Below are 25,970 nucleotides of genomic sequence, written 5' to 3' on the forward strand. Positions count from 1 at the left end.
CGTTTTTCTTTATTTAAATTTCGTTTTTTCTTTAAATTTCGTTTTTCTTTATTTAAATTACGTTTTACTTTATTTAAAATTCGTTTTTCTTTATTTAAATTTCGTTTTTTCTTTATTTAAATTTTGTTTTTCTTTATTTAAATTTCGTTTTTTCTTTATTTAAATTTCGTTTTTCTTTATTTAAATTTCGTTTTTCTTTATTTAAATTTCGTTTTTCTTTATTTAAATCTACCCTTTACTGTGTCAGTAATTTGTTAGTCAGAAAAATATTAGATTACCTTAAAAGTATTGCTTAATTTAACAGACCTGTGTGTGTGCCTTTTATATCACTAGTATAGTGTCCGTTCTCGGAGCATATAAGCCCTGCCCGCGCCGCTTCCCGCTCGCTGTAGTTTACTAAAAGTTTATTATTCTGAATGTGTTGCGTGTCTCGTCTCGCGTGTCCATCCGCGTGTTGCACCAAATGAGACACTGCACTCCCTTGTGAAGTCGATTGGATGAACGGTTCTCGAAATAATCAAAATGCAAACGGACATACAAACACATCGAGATTCCTGCCTTTATTAGAGAGAAGAATATTTTCAGCACCCTCTCTCCGAAGCTTCGAATATTCGATGTTCATTACTACCGAAGCTTCGAAGCTCAAAAAATGGTATTCGGACCAGCCCTAAAAAAAACGTGAACACATCACTCCGTCCTTGGTCTCTTTACATTGGCTCCCTGTACAATATAGGATTGATTTTAAACTTATTTTATTGGTGTATAAATGTATAAAACTATAAAACTATTTTAAAGCAACACCATGTAGTTTTTCAACCTTCATAATATATTTCTAAGACCCTTGTGATGGTACATCGACTTACAATAGGTTGAATGACACGTCTGCCATAGCCTGGCGGGGTCTGTGTCGCTTTTACTGGCACTACGGAACTTCGGGGCTCGGGTAGTAACCCGAGCACAAAAAGAACTACAAAATTCGACTGCTTTACGGCATACGTCACTTCCCCCACCACCCCCCATCCCCCATCCCCCATTTCCTCAAATTCGGACGTGAGAGCCCAAATAGCGTTTGTTTGCCGGCTGGTATAGCGTGTGTATGTTGTTGTCATGGCCGAAGCAGCAACGAAACCGAAGAAGGCAAAGGTTTTGTCGGAGGAGACTAGGAAGAGAAAAAGGGAGAGTGACAAAATCAAAGGCCGGTGAAGCAGTCGATTCTGTTCCCTACCGGAATTCCTGTTCCCCCTCAACGAGCCGTGTCTGCTGACAGCGCATGCGTCAAAGCCTTAATAAACCTTAATAAATCAAAGCCTTAATAAACATTACATTGAAATCGGTAATAACATTGAATTGACGGATGGGGAAAAACTCGCTTCTAATAAAAAAAATGTAAAAACAATAAAAAAAAAACCTTAAATACAATCCTTTTTTAACCTTTTGGCTTCCCGTACATCCAGTTGTGCTTCTTGCTCATATTCAGTTCTGATGGTACGTATGGTAACTCTGCAACGACGCGTGATTTGTAGTATGATTGTGTAAAGGGAACAGGAATTCCGGTAGGGAACAGAATCGACTGCTTCACCGGACGAGGATCAATATTGGTCCAGAGGAGGAGGAGGGGTGCCCGACCGATGCTGACTTGGCCGTCATGCTGTTGGACTAGTAAGTATATTGCTTGCATACTATCTCAAGTTTTTCGAATTTGTTGTCTGCCTGGCTATGTTACGGAAGCTATCTGGTCCTCCATTTATCTTCATGAATCAAGTAATACTAGTAGAGGAGCGAATTATCAATCTGGTAGCAAGTAAACGCTAACATGCTAGTTTTCGATGAAAAAATAAAACCCATGAAATTATATTCATATGACATGCTGAAATGAAGACATTTCACACGCAACACAGGCAGTCTGCCCAAGACGTGAGAACTCCTTCTGCAAGAGTTCGGGGGTATCGGCTTGTCAACAAATGGTGTAACCATGACAGATTTTCAGTAGTATAAGACAATACTGTTTCCCAACTGTAGGGGGACCCCGAGAGCAAAAGTTACATGGTGTTGCTTTAAAACTATAATAATAATATAAAATAAATAATAATCTAACATCAAACATCCCATATTACAAAATTGATTTCTACAATTTTATTGTACTTAAAAAAAAAAAAAAAAAAATCTGTATTCTCACTTTTAATAATGGACTATACAAATCAATACACCATGTTCACAGTATGTCCTTCAGAAAGAGCTGGAACATCTCTATAATTCATAAGGGGTCTTTTGAGAATAATAAAAGAAAGCCTGAAGGAGTGAGCGACGCCAAGCGTGGGAGCAACACAATCTCTCTAGTTGCGCCCCAGCATATTTATTCCTAATCAATACATTTGAATGTTAGAGAAGTTGTGAGTACACTGTTGTTTCCCTCTTTGAAAATGTCTATTGAACAGCTCACTGGTGGAATGCAAACATGAATTATTCTATTAAAGTGTCACTGGGATTTGATCAACACTTGCTCCCTCTCTCTCTCTCTCTCTCTCTCTCTCTCTCTCTCTCTCTCTCTCTCTCTCTCTCTCTCTCTCTCTCTCTCCCGCTCTTCCAACCTGCTCTATTACACAGAGATCTGACATAAGTAGGACATTCCTCAGTTTCTCTCTCTCTACTGTAATGATTGTCTAGATACAGTAAGTGATTCTCTCCTTTTATTCTGTTATTTCTACCTTTAATGTTCCTGCCAGGACATTTATACATTTTTCTAGTTCAACATTTTTGTTCCCTCTCGATATATATTTTTTGGCTTATATCCCCTACCCTAGAAAAATAGCAAGCAGTAGATCTTGTTTTGCGCTGTAATGTGTAGGTAATGTGTGATGTGTGTGTGTGTGTGTGTGTGTGTGTGTGTGTGTGTGTGTGTGTGTGTGTGTGTGTGTGTGTGTGTGTGTGTGTGTTCTGGTGCTGTGAGGCTCAGTGCTCGGGACGAGGGATCATGGAGGTACGGCACTAATGCTAATCAAACAGAACATGCGAATAGTTAGACGTCAGCACACATCAATGCCTACAGGGCAAATACACCACACACACACACACACACACACACACACACACACACACACACACACACACACACACACACACACACACACACACACACACACACACACACACACACACACATGAGGAAAGGAGTTATACAGTGTGTGTAGGACAGGGAAATGCAGGACGCATTAGCATATTAGCTATTGTGTATTACTATACATAAGTATAATAAATACATCAAACATAAATAATAAAAAAACTAAATTGATCATTGTAAATGCTACAAGTGAATCTAGTTATTATAACAGTATGACAATAATATTCATTTTGACGTGCTAAAGATTACATTTAGCAATTTAGCAACTTTCATAAATTAAAGTATTGTTTTTAATCGTTTTGTTTTTAAAGATTGAGTGCCTTACAAATGAAATGTTTATGGTGTGTCCAATCTCAAAACGGCAACTGTATCTCTTGCATTTGTGATTTTATATCTTACAATTTCAACTTAATGTATCATTTGGGATATAATTTCTACTTAAAATTGCTTAAAATCTCAAAATTAAAATGAATAAAAATGGCAATAAGTTGGTCTTGCAGGACCACAGTCTGTCCTTGAAAAGAGATCAGAAAAATTTGTTTAGAAAAACCGAGAAAGGGAGAGAGAGAGAGTGAGGGATCGGCAAAGTGCAGGAGAACATGACGGATCGCTCTCTTGGTGATTCCAGCTCAGCACCTTCATCAGACACAGCATGAGTGCGCGAACACACACACACGCACACACACACACACACACACACACACAAGCGCACAGTCTGTGTCAGACAATCAAACCCAACGTGTGTGCGTGTGTGTGTGAGTTCAGGGCGACAGCAAATCTATTGCTAGCAGGAGTGTGTCGGCAGTTCTGTGGCACAGTGCTAATGATGAATGTGTGTGCAGTTCTGAACACTGTAGAGGTTACAGAACATATCACCAGTGTCAACAAAAGTTAGTTTTCAGGAGTCTCAGCTTAAACTATGAGACTTATTATATAGCCTATATTCAATGCATAAACATTGTGCTATATATTGAGTAGACAGTAGTTTAGATGTTAAATATAAAAAAAATATTGAGAATATTATCAATTAGGCCTAAATCAGGTGCCTTTTAGCTCAAGTAAATAAAACAAGCATATCTATACGCTGTGAGATCATCCCGCTTGAACAGATTTGCATTTGCTGTCAATTTATCTTTATCTGAATGCCCCTTATCACTGTCCTGCTCAAATTCTCAGCACTTCAGGTCTTTTCACCAGTGTTATTGTTAACAACTAAATCTAAAATTATAAAAAATGTTTTCCGTATTTGAAATAAAAATTAGATGAAAAACGTAAACTTAAAAAAAAAGAAAATTATAAATGTTGCCTTAGCATTACAACTACTTAAAGGGGTCATGACATGAGAAATCAAATTTGCATTAATCTTTTGACATATAAGAGGTTTTGTAACATTACAATTCATAAAGAAGAAACATAATTAATATTTGTCATACATTTTTTTTATACATTTAAATAATTTAAAATTGTGTTAACAATATTTTTGTACACATTTAAATTAAAACTCACATTCACTAACATTGAAAAGAAGGGGTCAAGATTGTACTTAATTTTTAAAAAAGAAGAAATTAATACTTTTATTCAGTAGAGAGATATTAAATTCATCAAAAGTGTCAATGAAGACATCAAAGATAAAAAAAAAAATCCTGAAAAAATGAACACAACTGTTTTCAACATTTATAATAATAATCAGAAAATCAGCATATTAGAATGATTTCTGAAGGATCATGTGACACTGAAGACTGGAGTCATGATGCTGAAAATACAGTTTTGATCACATGAATAAATTACAGTTTACAATACATTAAAAATAGAAAACAATTATTTTAAATTGTAAATATATTTCACAATATAACAGTTTTACTGTATTCAAATAAATGCAGCCTTGCTGAGCATGAGAGAACATTTACACCATATTACAGACCCCAAACCTTTGAACGGTAGTGTATTTATATATCTGTTTTTAGATATTTATGTTAGGTAAAGTTAATGGCCAGCAAATTGTGGCGAGAAGTAAAGATACGACTGCTATCAAATGCGCAACCCCTTTAAGACCAACCCAGAAACCAAAATAAATCTCTGTGGTGTTGTGTGTTGACAAAAACAATCTAGTTTTGTTATGCTAAACTACATAAAGTTGTGCTGCCGCAGTCTGGTTGAAGCGTGTTAATTCCCTCAACCAATCAGACTCTGATTGCTGCAGGCGCACTAGTTTTGTTAGTGCTAATCAGTTTGTAAATCAGGGTAACCATCCATGAAAGACTTGTTCAGGAACCAGTGAAGAACAACTTCTAAACGATACAGCTTTATTGAAATTTAGCAGTAAACTGTGAGCTTATGCCGAATTCTTATTTATCAGTGCCTGTAACAGTTAGTGCTCAGCAATTATGGCCTTTTCTATGGTCTACAAACCAGAGAGCTGGAAAATGTTGGTATATTCAGTATCATCAAATTGTACACTACCGTTTAAAAATTTAGTGTAATTTATTCCAGTGATCAATGCTGAATTTTCAGCATCATCACTCCAGTCTTCAGTGTCACATGATCCTTCAGAAATCAGTCTAAAATGCAGATTTTCTGCTCAAGAAACATTTCTTATTATTATCAATGTTAAAAACAGTTGTGTATCCGGGCAATTTTCACCTCCTGTTTTTCGAATACTATGACTGCATCTGAAATCTTCCCTATACAGTTGTAACTGAAATGATTCAACCCCCACTGAAAATCAGGTTTTTGGGCAAAATTTACAGACTTTCAGCTGTTTGCAATGAACAAATCAAACAAAAGTAATTGAAATAGCTCAACACAACAAATGTTTCAAGTGGTTTCCCCAAATTCAACTGAAAATGCAACTTTTAATGACTTCTGCAGTCTCAAAATTATTCAACTCCTTCATGAGAATCATCTTTAGTACTTAGGATACAACACCCTTTTGCTGTTATGACCAGCTGCAATCGAGATGTAGAACCAGACAGCAGCTTCTGCCAGTGTTTCTGAGGAATCTGAGCCCAGTCCTCATGAGCAATGGCCTGCAGTTCAGTGATATTCTTGGGTTTGCATCCTGCAATCACCTTCTTCAAATCCCACCAGATATTTTCTATGGGGTTTAAAGGTGCTCTAAGTAACTTTTTTTTTTCCTTAACTGAACAGCTTCGGAGTCATTGGAATGGTTATATTACTTATTTCGGGTTGAATGGTGGTCGTTTCGCACCCCCCTGGTGCCCGTGAGCGGAAAATCCGCACTTGCAACTTTGAGCTGGCGGGCCGCCACATCAGGAAGTCTCGCGTGATTATCAGGTCTCGCGATGTAAACAATTGCTTTACGGCCAAAAGAAATCTGCTAAAATGCTGTCATTATTGCGCTCCCTCACGCTGTCCGAACCCGAATGAAGAAGACGTTTTAAAGAATTTCCCATCTGCTTTGATGTCGTTGATCTACTAGCCTCTGGTGTCTGAGAATCGCCAACGAGTTTTTACAACAGTGTTGTCAAATATCTATTCCGAAGCTGTGGGGGGAGCTCTAGAGAGAAACCAGCGAGCAAAAAGCGAGAATACAGCGAAGAAATCCCGAAACTACTGAGCCCTGCTTTAAGAGAGGTGACTGTGATGCCACTGTAGGATCTTCCAGGACTTCTTCTGCAAGCAAGCCTTGGTGGAATTTGAGGTATGCTTGGGATCCTTGTCCTGTTGGAAGGTCCAATGACGCTCAAGCTTCAGCTTCCTCACTGACGGCATGACGTTTTCTCCTAGGATTTCCTGATACTTCAATGAATCCATCTTGCCTTCCACACGCTGCTGGCTCCCAGTGCCAGAGGATGTAAAGAGCGTCACGAGCACCACCGACGCTTAACTGTAGGCAGAGGGTTCTTTTCAGCATATGCTTCCTCCAGACCTTTTGTTTCATCAAAAAAAGTTTTGTTTCATCACTCCACAGAACATCCCAAAAACGTATGTGGCTTATTTATATGATTTTGAGCAAATTGGAGCCGACTTTTCTTGTGCTTTTGGGTCAGTAGTGGTGTAGTCTTGGAGTTCTGGCCTTCCTGAGCAAGCTGAAACCCCAGTGCCTGTTGCCATCAAGTCTTGCTGCAGGTCTTTTGCAGTCACTCAAGGGTTTTTCTGAACCTGTCTTCTCAGAAATCTGGTTGCAGCTGTTGAAAGCTTCCTTTTTCTGCCCCGTCCAGGTAGAGTAACCATTTTTCCTTTAACCCTCTGAGGTCGAGAAACGCGCCGACGCGTTTTGCTGGATTTTTTTCACATAGCAGCAACATAAACTTAAATTACTCCGTCATTTATGGTTATACAGAAAAAAGAAATATAAAAAAATAATCTGTGATATTTCTACTTTTGTATGTGTCCACTTACAATCAAATCAAAACATTGTGCTTTTGTAAAATAAAGAAAATAAAACAGGGTGTGCGTTCTGCCTCTCCGTCGCGGTGAACTTTTTTTTCTTGAGCACGTCTATAAACTGAAACAAAACTCAGCGAACACTTCTCACACATTTATGAGCCATATACCTTTATACACATTTAAGTGTGTACTTTTAAATGATCGGATTCAAACTGAAAACAAATATTCTCTGTTTAAGTAATTTGTATAAAACCAACAGGATGTCCAGCTTCTCAAACGCTTGCTAATTACTTTTTAATTCGACACGCCCACTCGCGCAAAAGAGATTCACATGCAAATCTCCACATGGGACGCGAACGCCCTCGTTACCTCAAACACAAAACACCAAAAAACTTCACAAGTCTCTGCTTTTCGTCGAGTTTGGAAGACACGTCTGAGCTTATATTGGATTTACCTCAGAAGAAGAAGAACGCGATTTGAAGACACGAAAGATGTAAGGTAAGAAATTCTTACTTATTAGTTTATGGTACTGTTGCATAAACTTCACATTGCAGTTGAACTGTTGCTAGATATATGGTGAATATTATACTATTTAGACCCGTGTTTCCTGTTAATAGGCTACTGTTTGTGGATATCTGCTCAAACATAGATGTGTATAACCATAATGTTTAATATTTTGGAGCGCGATGGCGTTTGAATGTATCATATTTTGGAGCGCGCTGTGGGTTTGAGTATCATATTTTGGAGCGCGCTGTGCGTTTGAATGTATCATATTTTGGAGCGCGCTGTGGGTTTGAGTATCATATTTTGGAGCGCGCTGTGGGTTTGAATGTATCATATTTTGGAGCGCGATTGCGTTTGAAAGGAAAAATGCACCAAACATTAGGCTTTATGTTTTTACTATTATCTCATTTCATATCATCATAACGAATGGAAACATTTGAAGTAACATATGATAATCAATATATTTTTCTCTAGCGTAGCTGTTCTTGAAATCTTTTGGAAGATTTAATTTATTGTTATTATTATTTTATGCAGCACTGCATAGCCTATGCCTACAAGGCACAACAAACCTGGTGTTCATTATATATTGTTGGAAACGTGTGTGTGTGTGTGTGTATTCTGTGAATTTTAAAAAGAAATTTTAACCAGAAAAATCTAAAATCTATTCCCAAAATCGTGCAGCCCTATAGTTTCTCTTGATATCAGTATGTTCACAGTTTTTTCTTTTTTTTTTCTTTCAGGGACCAGATGCAACTGAGTCCTGCTGACTTCAACATTCACATGAGTCTCTGTACATGAACATGGTAAAGTGAAAATCAAACACCTTGGAAATTAAAGGTATGTACAATGTTTTTAGGAATGGCACAAAGGTCTCTGTCTTTGGATCATTGTTTTCAATGTGCTCTTTTGTCATTTGTATTTTTGGATTGTGTTGTGTTGTAAGTAAATCCAAACAATCTAAAAGCCATTCTTTTTTAAATCTCCTCATTCTTTGTGCAAGGTTGCTCTGAATGACAGGGCCTGATCGCTCCTAATAGGGCAGTTAGGGGAGTGTCTTTGTCTTTCTCAGGTGTTGAATGCTTACATATGCATGAGATGATCACGCCTCTTCGCATATGGCTTTGTCACACAAAACCTGTCTTAGAAATTTTAAATCAATATATTGTCTTTTCTGAATGAGCAGTCAGGGTGATTTTCACATAGTTTTGGAGCAAATATTCTAGGCTATGTCATACAATTTTCAAAAGTCTTGTGAAGAAATAATCAGTATGGGTTTCATGGCCTTATTTCAGTGAGAATTTTTTTTTGTATTTTCACAAACCACGCATAAATGTCATTATCTCAAAACTACAAACTTTTACATACATGCTGCTGATATATTATTGTAGCAGAGTTTGTGCTGAATACAGTGTAATCAGACTTTAGCCATGAAAATATCACTAGTAACAGAAAAAAACACAAATGTCAGAGCATGTCAGAACACCTCCAGCGCCCAGAAAACAGCTCAGACCTCAGAGGGTTAACTTTGAACTTGCGAACTATGCTTCCAACGGTTTCTCTAGGAATGTTTAGTGCCTTCGCTACCTTTTTGTATCCTGTTCATTGTTTGTGAAGGGTGATGATATCTTCTCTTAACCTTTTGGTTCATTCTTTTGACCATATTTCTGACATGCAGTCAAACATGCCACTCAACAGACCTTGCCTGTTAAGATATTTCATGTGTTCTAGCTCAAGCACACCTGGTGCAACTAATGAAGCCCTTGATTATTTGCATCAGTTGTGCTTGAGACAACACCAATTTTGCAGATTTGTGCTGTTGGAGGGATTATATGCAGGGGGTTGAATTCATTTTGAGACTGCAGAAGTCATTAAAAGTTGCATTTTCAGTTGAATTTGGGAAAACCACTTGAAACATTTGTTGTGTTGAGATATTTCAATTACTTAAGTTTGATTTGTTCCTTGCATACAGTGGAAAGTCTGTAAATTTAGCCAATAAACCTGATTTGAAATGGGGGTTGAACAATTTTGATTACAACTGTATATGGTAGGCAAAAAACAGTATGTGACAAATGAAGTATGTCCAAATTCACAGTACTAGTAGACAAAAGCACCCGGATGACCTACTACTTCTGGTGAGATTCTGAAGTGTGCATATGATGGACACTTTACTGTCCCATGAGGCCACAGGAGAGGATTTGTGAATGACAGGGAAGCGACGCAATTGATGCTGGTAGGTCACATGATAATGACAACATGGCGGATGTAGTACGTCCAGATTACATTCATTATTTAAAATAAGTACCTACTCAAGAGAAAATGCGTTTTCGGACGCAGCCTCAGTATTCGGACATATTACCAAAGTCTATAGATATAGAAAGACGGTTCACTCCTATTACTTATGAATGGGAGAAACTGCAACAATATGGCGTACTACATCCCGCCTTCTAAGAGCCAATCGCTGATTGGTAAAGTTATAGCGTCACTGCGGACATTGCGACAGGCGACGCAATAAGGAGGGTCGTTTCACTGGTTAAACTTGCGAATTTCTCTGGATTTAAACCTTGTTGGAAACATTTGGAATAATGTAAGTACACAAGTTGACACAATATATAACACTGTGCTAGTGGTTTTTGGATATTTTAATACAAAAATCGTTCATATTGTGCCTTTAAGTCACGCGGGAACAACAAAATATCTAAAAACAAATTATCAAATTGATTAATGAACCTGGTCAATACATTGATTTATCATTAATAAAACAATGGATCTCCAAACCGAAATTGTACCAACATTCGTTTTGCTCTGTCTCATATATACTAAAAAGAAAGACCCTGCGTGCGGTGAGCCGTGAACAGCATAACCCCTAAACAGATTGCTTGTATCGGAGCAGTTTAGGGCTGTTGTGGACGTGGATGAGGAGTCCACAGATTCAGGGTCCTAAAGCCTTCGGTTTGTCCAGTCCACCTGATCTGGACTGAGGTGTTGATGGACTGGTCTTGAGTATGAGGTCGCGCTCGACACTGTCTGGCTGAACAATTTATAAAGTGACACAGACGGAGAGTGAAAGGCGGGAGAAAGCGAGCATGAAGCTGTAAATTTCAAGTGTGTGAGTGTGTGTTCGCGTTGATAATGATGTGACACGCAGCCTGAATAATGAGCTGGGCTCAGGTGGACACACACCTCTGTCTCGACACCCACCCTTTGGATGAAGCGAACACTAATCACACACTCACTCACTCAGAGACACACACGCACAAACCCATGTTCAGACGTCAGTCTTTCTCTCAATCCTGTTTTCAGCAGCTTAACATGCTCACAAATAGCATTTCCTATAAACACCTGACAAACACTTGCATACATTTATCTTTCTATATGAGGACAGAACTCTATTGTTAGTACAAAACATAATTATGCTGATTATAAACCAAACCTCAAACCCCAATCTCAAACCTAAGAAAAACACTTTAAGGATACATAAAATAAAGAGTTTGTTGTCCAGTTGAGGACATCCTCATCCTCAAAATATTATATATATATATATATGCAAAATATTCCTCATTTGATTAATTAATCAATTAATTATAAGAGGTGGATCGCAATGAACTACATTTTTTCTGTTAGACTTGAGTACATTTTGAGAAAATGTGTACTTTTAAGAGTAGATGTGAGTACTTCCACTTTAACTCGAGCACATTTCTAATGAAAAAACTGCACTTTTACTTTGTTACGCTGGGCGACGTTCCTTTCATTCCGTTATTTTAATGCAATACATTCTAAGAAATGCGTAGTTTATTCCGAGCACAACTTTTTCTGGGGCATGAGCAATGTCCAATTCACAAATGAATCACTCTTTTGAGTTAATTCTGTTCAAAGACTTCATCAAATAAGTTGGCAAAACTGTGTAAATTGGTTTGCGAATTAGTCAGGAAATTTAAGGACATCAAGAGCATTGGATGAAGTTGCCAGTCAACTGGAAGCAAATCTGCAGATGAATCCTATTGTTTGCAAGCGATGAAGATCTTTATTAGTTGAACATCTGCATATGCGGTCTGTGAATGATTCAGGTATAGATACATTCGATTTCATTTTTTATACAGTTAATACATTTTACAACCAAGCAGATTATTACGCTAAGGACACGATACCACTACTACAAAGTATGACATATTAGGTCACATATATGGATTTTTAAAGCTCAGTGTGTGTGTGTGTGTGTGTGTGTGTGTGTGTGTGTGTGTGTGTGTGTGTGTGTGTGTGTGTATGCAATTATATAAACTTATATAAGTACACACACTCACACACATACATTCTCCTTTCACATAAATACATTTATACTGTCTCACTTATATATTCTCCTTTCACATACGTACATTTCTACTCTCACACACATACATTTCTACTGTCACACTCATTCATTCTCATGTACTTATATTAATGTATGTATGTGAAAGGAGAATGTATGTGTGTGAGAGTAGAAGAATGGATTTTGGCTTGTACGGCCCCTCATACACTGAAATAACTAGTGACTATCTACTTTTACTTATTTCTTTAAGTAATTATACTGAACATAATATAAAATAAATACAAATTAATTTAGAAAATGTATATGTACTTATATAATTGCACACACACACACACACACACACACACACACACACACACACACACACACACACACACACACACACACACACACACACACACACACACACACACACACACACACACACACACACACACACACACACACACACACACACACACACACACACAATAGATGTGTGTAATATGACAAATTATTCCTCCTTATTTGGTAAAACACATCCTAAATAAGTATACTTATTTAAAATGTATATCCATTTTTATTATTACTTATATAATTATTTATTTATTGACAGACAGATGGACATCCACACTCTATCTTTGTGGCTGACCTTCATCCCAGATATTTTACTCTCCACTCTTATTATCATCATCATCATCATCATGTATTAATAAAGTCATAATAGTTAAAGAGTCCATAATTCAGTTCCAGTGATGCCACAAGCTTTCAATGACCCAACCAGCATTTACCAATGCAACAAAACCAACGAGTGTCAAAAACAAGGATATTTTTCAGAGCTTTTTCAATCCCATCTTTTCACATTCCCAAAGAACTATAGGTAAAAACAGCAAGACTGAGAGGGAAGAAGAAAAAGAAGAAGAAGAAGAAAAAAAAAAAACATCTTTGGTAAACACAAGAAGGAACATCAGGGCAAAAACACACATTGCTCTCAAGAAAGGAGTTCAAAAAAATGAACATTAATAGCAATCTCCCAGATAAAAGATGACAACATGTGCTGATCCATGTGTGTGTATCTGTGTTTTTCCAGCTTTCCTCCGCATCCTGATTTATTGGCTGGTCTTTACTACCGCATCCAGAGAACTATTCACACTGACAAAACACAGTGAAAACACCTCTGTCTTCGTGAGAGTTGGAGATAAGTTTATAGCCTAATAATCGCTCAGAGTCTTGAAAAACATCATAAAGCAACTGCTGTAAAATTGTGCTTCAGACAGCAGTACGGGGTATTACACTTCAAAACCTTTGTTTCTTCTCATTTAATGAAGATACAGTGCTTTTTCTGCCATCATCTTCAACTTTCAGAAGTCGCGCGTCTCTTTCCAAAGTCAAACGAGAAAGTTTCACCTCGTTCCACACAGACATACACACACATATATGCACATGTGGTTCCTTCATATACTCTTCATCACTACCAAAGAAAGGCTGTTTGCTTTTTAATTTGCCAAAAAAGACTTAAAAAACAAAAAGACAAGAAAAAAGGAAAAACATGCAACAAAAATACCTTCATCTCGTGGCCGGTTCAGTGTTGATTCATCGTGTTTTTTTGTGAGTGGACCTAGGGTTAAGACAAAAAGGAGGGAAAAAGAGAAAAGAGAAAATTCAAAAAAAGATTACTGTGGCAAGAGAAAAATCAAAAAAAGAAAACAAGAAAGAGCAAAAAACAAGAAATCAGCAAGAGGTTATTGTTCTCATTCTTTTCAAAAGGTGACAAAAAGAAAAGCAAAGGCAAACAACAAAAAGCATCATAAACACAGAATATCAAGAAAGACACAAATCGGCTACAAGATCAAAGTAGTTTAATGTTAGATCTGGGAATATTCTCTCTCGCCATTGTTCTGCTGTTCTTTAACACCAGCTTCACTCTGTGCCGTTCCGACGGCTTGTTTGGCTTCCGGGGATGAAGTCAAAATCAATGTGGAGGAATCAGGAATTAACCTCTGAGGTATGAAAAACAAGAATTCCCATTCCCACCCGAGTCCTCCTCCCTCCTCTCGCTCCGGTCAAGCTATCATCCGCCTCGCTTTGAAAGTGTGAGGAGGTGGTAGAGAAGAGGACCTGAGGGAAGGTGGGCATAACACACCAGGCACGTGTTCTCACTCACACACACACACACGGCTCAAACAGCCTCTAGGGAAACAGGAACAGAGGGTGCTGTGCTCGCACATACACACACACACACAGTGTTAACTCTGTTGTCTTTGTGTGTAAACTGGGAGTTTAGCCTTTCTATACATACACAGCACAAAAATAAAACTGTAACACCATCTCAAATTAATAAGCTCTTTTTTAATGTTCTGAAACACTTGCGAACAAAAATATACTCAGACCAAAATGAAAATCTAGGATCTAATTTCAAGGGGTCATGACATGAAAAATCTAATTTACCTTGATCCTTTGACTTGTAAAAATGCTGCAAGTTTCATAGTTTAAAATGTCCTCCTCACTATAAACAAAGCATTTATTTAACCAAGCTCCAAAAACGGTTAGTTTTGATATTGCAGGATTTGTGATGTCACACAGGCAAATTAATTTGCATATGACTGCCTCCAGAGCAAGACATCAATGAAGAGTTCTACATCATCTCCTCATAGGCTCCGCCCACTGGCGTTCAGTCGCTTAACGGCTGACATTTTCCTAAACAAACATAGAACCATTATAATCACTGATGCTGTCTACACTGATACAGTTTACAGGTGCGTGTTCAGTTTCTGACACTTGAGTCTGTCGACAACAGGACAAATGGACGAGTGAAAGAACGTTCGCTTTGTCTCGTCCAGTTTAAACAGCTCATCTGTGTCTCTGTACAAACTTCAGAAGGAACAAGTGAAGGGTTTATTTTAATGTCGTCCCAGATCACTTCGGGGGATTATATGTTTGTTCGGAGCGTTTTGTTAAGTAAACGAGGCACAGTGTAATTAAGAGTTCACAAAGAAACTTTTGTAGAAAGATGAAGCAGCGACTGTATTGAATCTGACAGAAGCTGCAGCACAAACTGAAGTAAATGATTTCATAATGCTTTTTTATGTAAAGTAGAGTTTTATATCGATCATGTTTTCCGAACACTTAACGGGCGTTGATACTGTTTCCTATGGAGTGACGTTAGCCAATCATAACAGTGGCTGTTTACTAACAAGCCTTAAAGGAGCCGACCCTTAAAAACTGATCATATCAGACAGAGGCTCAGAATGAAGGTTGAAAATAATAATTTTTCCAAACATATTTGTTTTTTGTACAAAAAAAACTTGATGAACATTATAAATTAACCTCAACATTTTTAATAACCCCATTAAACCTGGAAATAAAAAGAAAATGTTAGGATTTTAAAAGATTTAATCAAATAATGTTTTTCTAATTAATTTAATTGGTTTATGCTCACAAAATAATTTATAAAAAATTTAATTAAATAAAAAAAAATCTGTTTTCTGAATTCCACAGGGAAATAAACAGGTGCAGATAGGAGTGGAAGAGTAGAAAGGAGTGTAACCTCATGAAACAAATCATTTTTGTCAGAGAATGCATTATAAAGATATTTTTAGACCCTTTTTAGACTTCTTTCTGTGTGGGCTGACCTGGAAAATGCCTGTCAAAGAGAGAAAGACAGTGAAAGAGAGAGATACATACAGAAAAATAATGAAGAGTTCTCTCTACTGGACATGGCCGTCCTTACTTGACATTTAAGAAGAAAAAGAGTGCATGTATGTGTGAGAGAAAGACAGATCAGATCTGTCTTGCTCTAGAAGACACGGAGAGTAAAAACAGGGGACAATGTGTGTATTCGCTGACCGAGGGAAATATCTTGTCAATCAAACACACAAGAGAGAAAGTCTGGCCAGAAAGGAGTTTAGAGATGAGTCCACTATGGCTCCCCTGTCCAGCGATGACAGGATGGGGCGCTTGGTGTCAAAAGGTAATCTGACTGAGAGGAAAACCAAACGACAGGATGTTGAATGAGATTCAACTGTGTGTGAACATTAAAATGGAGGGAGTGTTTTATACAATTTTAATTATATATTTATGTACGTAATCATATTTGAATAAAGGTAATTTTTCCTAGGTCGTACATCACTTTTGGCCACTACTATGTGTGAATATTTGTGTTGGTGTGTATGTATAGTTTTTTATACTGATATTACTTTAATACTTAGTTAATTTAATTTTCATTAAAAATGCATCATTACTCCAGTCTTCAGTGTCACATGAACACTCAAAATTCATTCTAATATGCTGATTTGCTAATATCTGATTATCATCAATGCTGAAAAAAAGTTAATATTTTTTTGGGTGGAAACCATGGTAAATTTTTTTCAGAATTCTTTGATGAATAGCAAGTTCAAAAGAACAACACTTATTAATCAGTCTATATATATAATCAGTCTATTTATATAATTTTTGTCTCAGGTTGGCCCTTCAACCTTCCAAAATCAATTTCATCCATTTCAAGAGGCTCATTTCTACTTTCCACTCACTGATTTCTACCTGGATGGAGATATTGCTCCCAAATTCATCCTCGACCGTCCCTTTCCTCTCTCATATTCATTTCCTCTCTCCTCGGCTGCATCCAATTTTTATTTTTTTTGATCATCTGTTCTCATCATTTCTTTCCGCATAACCTCTTTTTCCAAGCCTGCCTTCTCTCTTCTCTCTTTGGTGAAGTGCTTATGTAATCTATTATTTCAGCCCCAGTTCCTGGTTGTGACCTTGCTCTGCCCTCTGGCCTTTAACAGGGCAGAAAAACACCAGCAGGGTGAGAATCTGCACACGTGACGCTCTTCTGCACATCTGCTTTAACAATACAGCCAGTGATGCATGCATTTGAGTGTGTGTGCATGTGGTTATTGAGATGTTTGTGATATGAAGGTTTGTGTATATCATTTAGCATGTGTGTGTTTTTAAGTAAAACTGGGCTTTAATCGATACTTGTGCATCTGAGTGTGTGTATACATAACTGAAAGTAAATGCTTTCACACACACACACACACACACAGCGAGGCTCATCAGCAGATGCCAGTGGAATTACACACTCCCTCAGTGTTAGATGTCAGGGCTCGTAATCAGGCCGACCACAGGTGTCTGTGGACCGGAGCGCTCTAGCAGAAATGTACCCTCTCCTCTGATATCCCAAACGGGGGGATATGAGTTCAATCTGCTACCTGTGGCTCACCCTCTTTACAGAAATACGATTCAGAAAATCAGCTTGAAAGAGGAATGAGATTGCCAGATGGCTTCCACCTGATGTTTTCATGCCTCTCAGCTTCTCCTGAGTGGAAATGGGTAGAAATTAGAGCGCCGATAGAAAGAGAGCACCCAAGTGACTTTGATAGACTGGATATAATTGAGCTCTATTTAACAGCATTAAAGATGCCTGGCCGACCTGGTGTGTGAAGTGTGTTTCTATTATACGACGTGGGGAGATGTAAATTGGAATTAGCATTAGAGGCATTTCTATTAAACTGAGTATTGCTGCAGTCCAGCATGGATCTGTAATGATTTCGGGGGTTTATGCGCTTTGATAAAGTGCTGAGGAAGATTCTTGGTACTGAAAGAGGAAAGATGCAGAGACAGATTAAAAGAGAGACAGAAAGTAATGGTCTGACGGTAATAACATAGTATTTTAAATATGGTTGCGGTCGGGCGCAAACCTCGTATCTCAAAAAACACTACATTTCAGGAACTGAAAAAACAAACAAAAACTGCATTCTTTAAACAATTAAACACTGCGTTGTCAAAGTTGGCAATGAGGCTTTATGTAAGGTCAGACACTTACATGTGATATTATTTATATTATTAACATTTGACCAAAATCAAGCTCAATGGAGTCTCAATTGAACACAAAACATACAGTACATGCTTCATGTCCATCATTAGAACGGCTGCATCTGAGGCAGTAAGTGCATCGCATTATATTTTCATCAACTTACAGGTTATAAAGTTCGTTTTTTCTGTCATTCGGCATGATGTTATTAGACGAAGTGCTTCGCACAGGCTATTTTAGACAATATTGGTTATGACTCGATGACAAATACCAGACTAAGACACTCTCCGCTTATCAAATACATAAAACATTAGCCTTTGTTGTTTCTTGAGCATAAAGAAAGCGATGTACTTATTCAAAGAACCAGTTCTTTATTTACCATTGCATTGCAAACAATCAGAGACGCTCTAAACTGCGTGCAGCACTTCTTTCACTGTCGAGGGGGGCGGAGCTATGAGGTTTGACTGACAGTTTGAGGATCCAACAGAGTTACAAGGTTTAGTCACATGCTCTTTTAAATACTTTTCATTGGTTAAATATTTGCAAAACCCACAGACAGATGTAAAAGGTGACCAAAAGTAATTACTTGAATTGATTGAATGTTTGCTTTATCAGAAAAGAGGCCAAATGATCAAATAAAGCTATTCCTCAACAGCTACTGCATTTGACCATTGGTTAACATTATGTAATAACATGCACAGCCTAAGCCAGGGTTCCTCAATCCTGGTCATGGAGAGCCAGTTTCTGCAGACTTTAGTTTCAACTCTAATTAAAAGCACCTGAATATCAACTAATCACGGTCTTTGGTTTGACTTAATTACAGCTAGGTGTGTTGGAGCACGATTGGAATTAAATTATGCATCCGAAAGCTGAAAAATTCTGCAGCATTAGGAGATAGGAAGGCGACAAGCCACGTCCGAGTCTTATGATCGTGTCACATCCCATCTACTGAGATCCCTTCAGCTGATCGATTTTTCAAGGCAGCATTGATTTATCCTTCCCTGCCTATAATATCCCACTATCCTCTGTGCTCAATGCTCAGCTTGAGCTAAAATATAAAAGCAAGAATTAGTATTGTAGTAATTAGATATCACCAAAGCTCTCTCGGTTTTGTAGTAGATTTTTAGAGCGTTATGCTGCCTGTCTGAAATTAGTTTCAGAAGTTAGTTTTGTGTGCAAAATCATTGCCAGGGCAGCGAGTCAACACAACGCATCCTCTGTGGGAAAGTGTCTGGATAAACACATGGTCCTGTATGATTATCATATTCATATGTTATGATTTTTCTCCATAGCAGTGGTTCTCAAATAAGGGGGCTGCAGGATGGATTCAAAGTATTTAAATAATACATTATTATTAATATAATCAAACTGTGAATCACTGCTGTAACACCATTATATTATAATCGTGGTAGTATCCAAAAAGCCACAGAACTGCCACGTCCAAAAAAACCACGATAATATTATACATTTATAGACTGAAAGAGAGCACAAGTGAGAAATAGACAAAAAGAGGAGTGGAAGAGGATGAAATGAAAGTGGAAGGAGTGTTTGGTGTAGATAGAGAGAAAGAGAGGGAGGTACACACAGAGATAAGGTGACTGGGATGGAGTGAATGTGTGAAAAGAGGAGTATTTGAACAGAGCAGAGCTGGATGGGATGACATTTAGGTGCGGTGCAGATGCAGACAGCATGAAGGTTAAAACTGTTTCCCCGGTAACCCCCGCCGCTCCGAATTAAAGCTGGGTCTCCAGAGAAACATGATGCCTGGCGAAAAATATCTGCCTGCTCAGTTATAAAGACTGCAGAGAACTGTCATAAGACTGACATCAGGCTCTTTAAATCCTGCATACAGCTGACATGAGCCAAGAGCCCATTATAATGCCTGTTCTAACATCATATCCTACCAACTAATGCACTTAAACGGTCCACTATTACAGAGATAATCCAAACTAAACTTTTCTTAACCAGTATTTTTCTTTTATATCAGTTTATCAGTCTATCCCTTAAAACTCATCTTTGATCACCAAAATGACATATATAAAAAAAAAAAAAAATCCTTGTAAAAGAAATTGTCATAACTTAAAATAGCTTGAATCTAAGTCTACATTCTTGCCTCATTTAGTATACGTGGTTCTATGAATATGCAAATGAGCCCCGCCTCCACTCACTCACTCAGCTCAGAGATCCACTCGTTGACGATCACACGTTGATCTGATTGGTTACAAGGTAGTTTGTGACGTCAGAAACACCAGCGATTTCAAACCGTGTTTTTGAGACTGTCTTTGGTTCACTGCAGTTTTAATGAGAAAATACTCAGCAATGGTGTCGACTTATGAATTTGCACATGGTTTGTCTTAAAGCATAATAAAAACACCACATAGACTTAGAAACAACATTGATTTTCACCACAGGGGGTCTTTAAGTCAAAATATCCACTGTAAAAAATTTAATAAATAAAGGCCGCTGTGATTGAAATAAAATGCCAGAAATTCACAGAAAAAAATACTGTCTTCAGTTTTACAGGATTCCTGTATATTTTACAATTTATAACTGTACATTTCATTAAGTGCTATAATGTTAGTATACCTACTTTAACTACCAAAATGTACCGCCTTATCCTAAAATGTACAGATAATAACCACCACAATAATGCAGGTGGCACAATAGAAAGCCACATGCCAAATAAGTGTCCTGTTCATAAAACATGACCAATACTCATATATAGACGGTGTACAGGGTCATAAACACGAACAGAAAACACCATCAGGGTAACACACAACACCACAATGATATAATAAATATTGACTAAATAGCATAATGTTAAATCATTTTACTGTTTTTTACCGTAAACGATATTCATACATTTGACAGTATTGTACTCTAAAATTAAATGAAATATAATGTGATGCAATTTTTCACTGTATATGGTAAAGTAACTTACAGTTGACCAATTAACAGAATTTAGGTAACCAAACAGTTGACGTTATCCACTGACTAACAGAGTATGGAAAAAAATACTATGCAAGTCGATGGGGCACATCAACAGTTTGGTTACTGACATTCTTCAAAACATCATCTTCTGTGTTCAGCAGACGAAAGACATTCACACAGGTTTGGAACAACTTGAGGGTGAGTAAATGATGATAGAATTTTCATTTTTGGGTGAACTCTCCCTTTAAGACAGAGGTGTCCAAACCTGCTTCCTGCAGTATTCAGCTCCAAACTGCTCCATCACCTGCCTGGAAGTGTCTAGCGATCCAGAAAGCCTTGATTAGCTGGTTCAGGTGTGTTTAATTATGAAGGCCCTCCAGGAGCAGGACTGGACATCACTGAGTTAAGTCAAATCTGAAGGAAACAGCTGTTAGGACAAGCTCAAAGCCACTTTTACCTCAGTGTGGCAACACATGGAATACTCCTCACATCACACATCATCAAAATATGAGGTACATATGGGTCTTCGTGTTTTTGCATCAGTGAGATGCAAACACTTTCAAAGACTTGTCTCACATAACCAGACCTTCAGACTGACGGCAGAAGGTCTCGACTCCATCACAGCTTTCACTGGCCAAGGATCGCCCAGAGGCCGTCTGACTGACACGTAAAGCAAACCAATCACAGTTCGTTTTGTTCATGTTAACGGGCGTGAAAATGTAACGTTGATATCCCTACAATAACAGACGTATTTTAACTTTACATGCTTCACATACTTCTGAAAATCCAGCGTTTAGTTGATCCTGATAAGTGCTTATTGTCACTTGTAAAGACGACGATGTTCTTCTTCCATGAGGGGGTTTGGCTTCACGGCATCTTTGTTTCCAGGCTGACCGTTAAGAACGCGGCACACACATCTCCTGAAAATCCTGTAGAATTTAACCAATCAGATGACGAATTGGAAACTCCTGAAGTGTCTCCAATTTTCGGTGCCATTTGCATCAGACGTTCAGCCAACGGTCCGTGTGCGTCGTGACGTCTGAGGCTGAGACTATTCAAAGACTCACCTGTGCAGGGGAAATTACTAAAAATACAGTAGATAAATAAGTCCTGGGACAAATATGCATTTTTCAATGTAAATAATGCAAAATACAAATAGCTTCAAGTAAATATTAATAAAATATTAAATATAATAATTAATAAAGAAATATAAATATGTATGGCTGTAAAAATGTCATTTAATATTAATATTTTAGGTAACATTTATGAGAGAAAAAAGTGCCATCACTATTCATTTTTAATTGACAATTTTGAAAAAGACTCTTTGCATTTCAGTTAAATAGTACTGTGGTGTGACAAATTAATATGCTGGAGCACAAATTTTCCATGTAAAGTCTCAATTAATATGAGATTCTTATTTCGGCACGCATAATAATTCTAAAAGAATAAGAAAAAGGCTGTCGGTTGTAATCATAAAGTGTATTGGAGAGCAAAAACAATCATAACTCTACAATAATGGTTTGTGACAGCAAAGGCAAACACTCCATTGTGACTTATGAGGCCTATTAATGACTTTTATACGTGTCTGCAAGAGATTGTGTGTATGAGTGCACACATGACAGATGCATGCTAATCTTGCTGATTTAATGTAATCTAGCTCATTTTAAGTGACTATTGTTTTCCTCCTTTTCTCGCTGATGTTGCCGTAATCCTGTTAAAACACGCAAAAGATGCCGCTAATCACCTGGATCAACATAGAACGTCACTGTCACTGAGAGTGTTCCACCACGCCGTCATCCTCTTCTCTTCTCCTCTCTTCTCTTCTCTTCTCTTCTCTTCTCTTCTCTTCTCTTCTCTTCTCTTCTCTTCTCTTCTCTTCTCTTCTCTTCTCTTCTCTTCTCTTCTCTTCTCTCCTCTTCTCTTCTATCATCTTGCTCTCCTCCTGGTGTGTCCCAAATTACTCTTTCAATACCTCCATTCAAAAGAAATCTACAGATTCTCCCACAAAACTGTCTGGTGATTCTCATCTGGGATTCTACCAATGGGAAATGTACGCAGACTTTTTTTTCACACTCTTAAAGGTGCAGTAAGCGATTTCTGAAAAATGCTGTTGAAAAGTGGATCAGACCGAGCACACTTCTAGCCAATCAGAAGTAGGGTGCGTGTCCACTCATAATGGGGAGGAGAGAGAGTGAGCAAGAGGGAGATTTGAAGAAAGACTGTAGAAAGAGAAAAGCTCAGAGGAATATCACTGGGAAAAGAAGGGTTATGATCTGGCAAGAGCTTTAGGACCCGTGTTAAAGGCACAATATGGGATTTTTTCTCCACTAGGGGTCGCTAACCTATTTACAATAACAAAGGCGTAGATTGATGACGCAACATTTGCTATGAATTATGGATTTTGTCGTCAACGTCAAGCCGACCGATCTAATAATGTATATGGATTACTAAATACATCGATGCTTTTATCATGACTGTGATATGAAGCAGTTCGGGATTGCTAAGAGACAGCTATCAGCTCCAAACGCGACGCGAGTCCCGCGGATATAAAAGGAATATGGACATTTCATTCTACCGAACTACACGCAGAATTACTACTCACAGGTCAGTTTATTAGACAAATTAAACTTGAGAGGTAACGCAGCACTGTTTCACTTGGTCTTACATTACACTATCACACTAAACTGCATTTGAATGTGTTGAAATGCCTATGTGTTAACGTTAGTTTGTCTGTATGAGACTAGCAGTAAGCTAGCTAGATCAACATTAGAATAACATACAGATCATATTCTAACATTTTATCATTGTTGAACTATATAACCTTGATTAGTTTTATGTAAATGTGCTCACCTGTTTAATAAAGTACATGTAGGAGTTGTCGAAGTCTCGGACGTGGAGCTCTCGTTTATATAGTGTCCATGGGAGCTCTCGACATCTCGAAAACACCGCGCTGATATTGATTCTCGGTTTAGTTCTCCTTTTTTATCCAATGCTTGCCATGGTCCATAATGTTTGAACAAAACAACAACAGCGTGCAAATAGACATTGCGAACTACACAGTTGTCCGCGTCAGTTTGGTTACTATCAGAGGGCTCTGGTTCATAGCTCTGGTTGCCATGGCAGCACGAGCGGAAACCAGAGACAACACGGATATGACGCCATTGACGGCGACAAAACGGAAATAAAGACACGGTCCGTGTCTTCGAATTAAAATATTAATTTCTCTGGATTTAGAAGTTAATTGGAACTGTCGGGATAATGTAAATACACAACTTTAAAAAATATATAACATAGATATAGTGATTTTTTATATTTAAAAAAAAAAAAAAAAACATATTGTGCCTTTAATATTAGAAAAGCTTTCCAGCGCTGGAGAGACAGAAGCGAGAAGATCTAAAAACTGACACTGAGGTCGCGTTGTTTCTGCTCCATATGTGAGTAACGTTGGCTTTGCTCTGTTTCACAGAACCAAGATATGCTGTTGTTGTAATGTTAGCTATAGTAACAGGACAGTCTGAGGGCGCTTTCACACTTGGTTCGATTGCCTGTTCCGAACCCGAGTTCGATTGCTCCCCCCTCCCCCTGCCCCCGATGGACAGTGTTCACATTATATTACTTGTATCCGAACCGCGGTACGCTTGCGTCATCAAGTTGCAGCTGGTGCGTAATCGTGTTGCTTGATAACCGCTATGAATGAAAAGGCATCAAAATGGATAGAATTGGTCGCTTCACATTTGTTCTTCTTTTTTTGAACCTTTGGTTTTGTTTTCAAAGAAAAGATACAGAAAGAGAAACACATTTGTGTCTGTCTGCCGCGAAAGTGCTAAAATCGTTCCAAAGACAGCGGGCTGTCCGCCGAAGACGATGTTTGCGGAGGCAGCCAGAAATCATCTCTCTGCTTGCAGTGCGTCAATCCCACTTTTCGTCAAGGTAAGTGTATACACACACGCACGCACCACATTATACGGCATCAATAGCGGTTCACTTCCGCGATTTGGTACGATTGCGTTCAAATCAGCAGCGAACCGCACTGGAGTTCACATGAACCGTACCCCAGACCACCCTTTTTAAGCGGACTCGAGTACGGTTTGCGGGTGCGCACCCGAGTTCGGAAGACAGCGTTCACATCATCCAAACGAACCGAACTCTGATGTCATTCGAACCCGGGTGCGCACCAAAAGTGCTAGTGTGAAAGCGCCCTGAGTGTCATTGTTTGTCTGGAGCTGCTGGCGACTAACAGCGAACTCTTGCTTGTATTCACTGTGCGTTTGTTCTTCCTTGACGTTTGTTCGTCATATTCACTTTATTTTTGGTAAAGCATTATCTTGCTTCACTTCAGCTATGATATAGAGACATCGACTTTTGCATTGTGTGTTGGTGCGTTTTGGGGGCGGAGCAATGAAGGGAGGGGTGTGTTTGTTTGGGCTGATTTCAAATATCAACAGTGTTTGTCAGAAATCACTTAATGCGCCTTTAAAATAAGATATAAGGTCAGACTATTTCTTTCTTCACATACTCTTAAAACTTCCAATCGTCTTTGTTTCCCCCTTATTCCATCTTTCTCCCCACTCTTTCCTTCTCTGCCTCTCCCACAGATTCTACTTCCACATTCATCTTTCTCCGAAGCACCAGGAGAGGTACAAGCCCTGTGTGTGTGTGTGTGTGTGTGTGTCTGTTTTTGAATCTAATTTGCATTCACAGCCACTTGCTGCCTAAGCTGCAGCAGGCACTGAAGAGACAGCCCTTTGAGCTACACGGATTGCGAGAGCAGGGGAGAAAGAGAAGAAACAAGTGAGAAAGAAAGCAGCAGGAGGAGAGAGAGAAAGAGCCTGAGAGGAAAGAGAGAACGAATGAGAGGGCAATGGCTCTGTGTGTGTGCGTACATGCGCGTGTATGTTTCCATGTTCCTCCATGAGCGAGAGTAAAGACACAGGGTGGCATTTTTGAAGCCTGTTACCACCCAAGACAAA

At 38.3% G+C, this 25,970-nt stretch overlaps 1 protein-coding gene across 4 annotated transcripts in view; it reads right to left on the reverse strand.

Annotated features, from left to right (window-relative positions):
* The window catches only part of LOC309490579 (neuroligin-2-like), a 221,792-nt gene that overhangs the window by 97,574 nt on the left and 98,248 nt on the right, over positions 1 to 25,970 (reverse strand). For 3 of the 4 annotated variants that reach the window (XM_082159817.1, XM_082159814.1, XM_082159815.1), the window contains exon 3: positions 13,819 to 13,872. The exons of the other annotated variant lie outside the window; for it this stretch is intronic. In XM_082159817.1, coding sequence (XP_082015943.1) covers positions 13,819 to 13,872 — 54 coding nt within the window. The remainder of the gene's footprint in view (positions 1 to 13,818; positions 13,873 to 25,970) is intronic. 4 annotated transcript variants of the gene reach the window in all.

The sequence above is a fragment of the Leuciscus leuciscus genome, assembly GCF_965113295.1.
Source record: "Leuciscus leuciscus genome assembly, chromosome: 2".
Taxonomy (NCBI): domain Eukaryota; kingdom Metazoa; phylum Chordata; class Actinopteri; order Cypriniformes; family Leuciscidae; genus Leuciscus; species Leuciscus leuciscus.